The sequence below is a fragment of the Pseudorasbora parva genome, chromosome 12, assembly GCF_024679245.1.
Source record: "Pseudorasbora parva isolate DD20220531a chromosome 12, ASM2467924v1, whole genome shotgun sequence".
Taxonomy (NCBI): Eukaryota; Metazoa; Chordata; class Actinopteri; order Cypriniformes; family Gobionidae; genus Pseudorasbora; species Pseudorasbora parva.
Window position 1 is genome coordinate 14,965,207 of NC_090183.1, and position 4,148 is coordinate 14,969,354.

The 4,148-nt window shown below is 43.6% G+C and overlaps 1 protein-coding gene across 2 annotated transcripts; it reads right to left on the reverse strand.

Moving 5' to 3' along the window:
• Positions 1 to 1,011: 1,011 nt before the first annotated feature.
• On the reverse strand, positions 1,012 to 3,928 carry LOC137093520 (uncharacterized). 2 transcript variants are annotated; one of them, XM_067458335.1, is made up of 4 exons: positions 2,103 to 3,928; positions 1,866 to 1,934; positions 1,695 to 1,768; positions 1,012 to 1,606 (listed from the first exon to the last, which is right to left on the reverse strand). In XM_067458335.1, exon 1 carries the CDS (start codon positions 3,880 to 3,882, stop codon positions 2,698 to 2,700), a length of 1,185 nt encoding a protein of 394 aa, XP_067314436.1. In that variant the 5' UTR covers positions 3,883 to 3,928; the 3' UTR covers positions 1,012 to 1,606; positions 1,695 to 1,768; positions 1,866 to 1,934; positions 2,103 to 2,697. The 2 variants fall into 2 exon arrangements, with proteins under 2 accessions (XP_067314436.1, XP_067314435.1); XM_067458334.1 differs by having other exon boundaries at positions 1,866 to 3,928.
• Positions 3,929 to 4,148: the final 220 nt, after the last annotated feature.

Here is a 4,148-nt window from a genome sequence, read left to right on the forward strand (position 1 = left end):
ACGGACAGAATATGGAAAAAAAGAGAGGAATTTTTTCACATGGGGCAGTTTGCAACACTTTACTGACAACTGCGTTACTGAAAAGAGAAATAAACAGCAAAGAGAAATACATATCAGAGACACGCGATGCTCACAGCTCGCGCTCCATCTACGGAGTGAACGCACGGTCCGCCTTAAAGGGACAGTACCTAATTCTACTTGTTACAGTATTACATGCCTGTACATACCTGGTTGGTCTGTAAACATCCTTTATTGCAGTAAAATGACCCAAAAATGCATGGAAATCATATTATATTGTAATTGTATATTTATTAGCTTCATGTTTGTTTGGGTTTATGCCTAAATCTATCAATATGTCTCCATTTATGCACACTTCAGGATTAAAACACCATTTAGAATGGGCATGCTCATTACTGCCATAGCAATATCAAACGTGTAGTGTCTTACATTTGCCAAATGATAGTTTGTTAGCATGAAGTAAGACTGATGAATGTTTTATTGTGCAGTGAACACTGAACAAATACTCATTGGATATGTGATTTTAAATTAGTTTGAAGCACAGACATGTATATAACGAGTATATAAAAAGCCATTTTAAAGGACCATCTGTCACTATACCTGGATCTCTGTAGTTCAAAATGTATTGTTAATTGAGGCTGGTAAATTAGTTTTACTGAGGAAATACTATACAGCATCAGATTTAAACCCAGAACATTTTTTTTCTCACCATCACATTCAGGAGCATACATTTACAAAATGGACATATGTACCGTTTCACTTACATGAGGAATCCCAGGAATGTATTATAGTTGATCTAAGGATGATAAGCATTAAACATGACTCTCAATTTCATTACTATGGCTGGTCATTTACCAAATTATCACAAACGTCAGATGTTGATGTAATGCACAAGTATGCCTGTTGGAAACTGAGAATTGAATGGATAATTTTGCATGTAACAGTCACACAATATTTGATTATAAAATGATGAAGAAAGACAAAACCATGAAATTATGTTCAAAATGTACTTTTATTTAATTAATGGCAATTTGGATCGCACTTAGTCTGGAACCTCACCCTTAAGCAAGCCGCTTACTCTTACAGCCGTTTCACACTGCAAGCTTGAGCAGCGCATGAGCAGTGTATATGTTTTCCAGTGTGCATGACAAGCAAAGAGTGCATTCACACAGAGTGTGTGTGTAGTTTTGCTGACGTGAAGCTCATGCTTGCAGTGTGAAACGGCCGTTAGGGATCACTGGAACACACAAGCCTTTCCACCAACGACAAGGTGGCGATCCTTGGAAAGGAACATTCACTCTCCATTCATTCTTTATCTAACACTCACTCTCTCACTCACTCACACACACACACACACAAACGTGCAGTCTATAACAAACGCATACACACTCACATGCACACAAGGAGACAAAAAAAAACAGTTTAGTATTACACATTATTTGTTTGCATTTGTATTACCTTAAAACTAAATGAACCAAACCTGATTATGAACATCCGCAGTGCTGACATACTTTACCCCTGTGCTTCTAGCTGTGCTTGTTCAGTCTTTAGCGTTGTCCTCAACGCCATACACATGTGGTCCCGTCCCCTGGGCATGAAATTGAGAAATGAATATTGGGATCACTAAAAACACAAGTACTAAAAAAAATGTAAGAGATAAATAAAAGTAAACTCACCAGAAAACCTTGCAGAAAGAAATGAGTCCATATATTGGTGTCCAGCTTCTTCTCAGACTTCAAATGGCCGGTTTCTGAAAAACATCAAAACCAATATTAGATTTAACAGTTTCCTCCAAATGTGGTTATGATGTGCAGTGGTACAGTGACTTAAGCGAGATGTTTAAACACCTAGCTTCATATGGTATTGCGCACTGATGTCCGGTCACAGACAGCACTGCTGTCGTCTCCAAATTCTTCCTGCACACATCGACAACAGGATAAAAGGGGACTTTATAAAATGCATCAAATACAAATTGTCACAAATCGTACAGACTGAACACAAATTCAACTTAAAACTTGTATTATAAGGTCAAAAATCACAACAAACATTAAATTACAACAGTTTATTACCATGTATTGCTTTACCTTGCTGTCCTCGTGTCTCACTGCCACTGTCTGTGTCGTCCCTGGAGCTGGCACATGACTCCTCACTGGATCCGCCGCTGCCGCCGTGTCCTCCCTGGAGCTGCTGCACTACTAATATGTCGCTAATACGAGCCGAACTTTGCATTATACGCTTTTTTTGGTTACGAACGTCACAAAATCTCGAGCCGACCGTACAACGCACAATCAAACTGCAACCCAGCCATACGCGCCAACCCATAGCATTGGCTGTCCTAGCCCCATGTTATGGTTCCGTATGACTCATCTCAACACAACCATACGCGCCGCCAAACCCATTAGGACTAAGGCTGTTGCCCCAGCTGTTGTCGTTAATGCAGATTCAGTGGCCCAATGGGTTGGTTCCGTATGGCATACTAGCTAAACGCACAACAATAGCCATCTACAACACAAAGTCACGTACGCAAAATACAGTACACCGCATTTTGATAGCTATGATAACAACCCATTAGGACTAAGGCTGTTGCCCCATCTGTTGTCGTTAATGCGGATTCAGTGGCCCAATGGGTTGATTTTGATTCTAGCTAAGCGCGCCGCAATAGCCATGTACGACAAAAACTCACGTACGCAAAATACAGTACACCGGGTTATGATAGCTATGATAACTATGTAACACACCAGCCTGAAGGCACAAATCCGGATGAGAGATGTAGATGTGATCCAGGAGTGTGCGTTTTTTGGTCGTTGCTGTGGTGATCAGTTGCGCGTATCCCTTTGACTGGAACAATTCCAAAACCGCTTTTTTCCCTGTACCCAAGAGGTCCTCGTTGAAGTCGCCACAGACAATGACGGGATGTTTTTCCGCTATCTCCAAATAATCTAAAAGGCTCTTCACATTGTCCAAAAAGTCTTTGAGACTATAGCTCGGTGGCCGGTAGACGGCGGCGATCGTCAATTGGACGGGACTATCCACTTTGATGACGACAAACTCCAGATCGGTCACATTTTGTATAAATTGCCGAGGCTGAGCTGAAATATGCTCTTTACAAAATATGACAACGCCACCTCCATCTTTCTTTGCAATTTCTTGGTGCGTCGAGTAGGAGACTTGCCTATTTCGCATAAATGCGTTGTATCCTTGCAGTTGCAGATGGGGTGAAATGAACGATCCGGTCAGGTGAGTTTCCGTCATGCAAAGAATATCTGCCAAAAGCAGTTCGTGGTGTCTTCGGATATCCTCGATGTGGGATGACAGTCCCTCCGTGTTGTGATGGACGATTTTGAAGTGTTGATCCACTTCAGTCTCCCTCGTCTTCTGTAAAAGCGGCATGATTCCGCCAAACGACGCTCGTGTCATATTCCGTAACGAGGCCGTGACCGCAGAATCAGCATAAATCTTTTTCTCGTTGAAGTCCGTGATGTGCAGTCCACGGAGCGAGGTCGTCCTGCTGAGCGCGACGTAGGCCATTCCCGGCTCGAAAATCTTCTTAAGCGACACTACGGCACTCTGCATGGTCATCCCTTGAACTTTGTGAGCCGTGCAGGCGTAGGCCAACTTGATGGGGAACTGGCGACGAACCACTCCTTTCCTCAGGCTTTCCTCGGACCTCTCGATGTACACCAGGTCGTCGTCTTCACCTTGCACCTTTCTGCGGTGATTCTTGCCGGCGTTGGGGTTGTCCAGCGTCAGTCCAAGCATCTGAACGGTCTCGGTTCCATCTTTTGTCTTACGGACAATATTTGAAACCTTCCCGAATGATCCGTTCACGAGTCCCTCCTCAACGTCCAGGTTCCTGGTCACCATTATGCGCGCTCCCAGCGCAATTTTAACGGTGTCGAGCAGGTCGGTTTTTTTCCCAACGACGGGCTTCATTTGCCTCTTCATCCCTCCCGTCCTCGGGTCCTTCCTGTAGTCTTCGGCGTTTACGATGACAATGTCAGTGTGAAGAGCGTCGATTGTTTCGGAGTTGTGTCTGTGGACTTCCTTGTTTGTGGCAAATATGTGCAGTGCATCACACGGGCAGTCTTCGGGGTTCTTCACGGCCTGAAGTAGCAACGCTCTATCGGCTT

Coding starts and splice junctions, on each gene's coding strand:
- LOC137093520 (XM_067458335.1), bottom strand. CDS start 3,882: ATGGTGACCAGGAACCTGGACGTTGAGGAGGGACTCGTGAACGGATCA.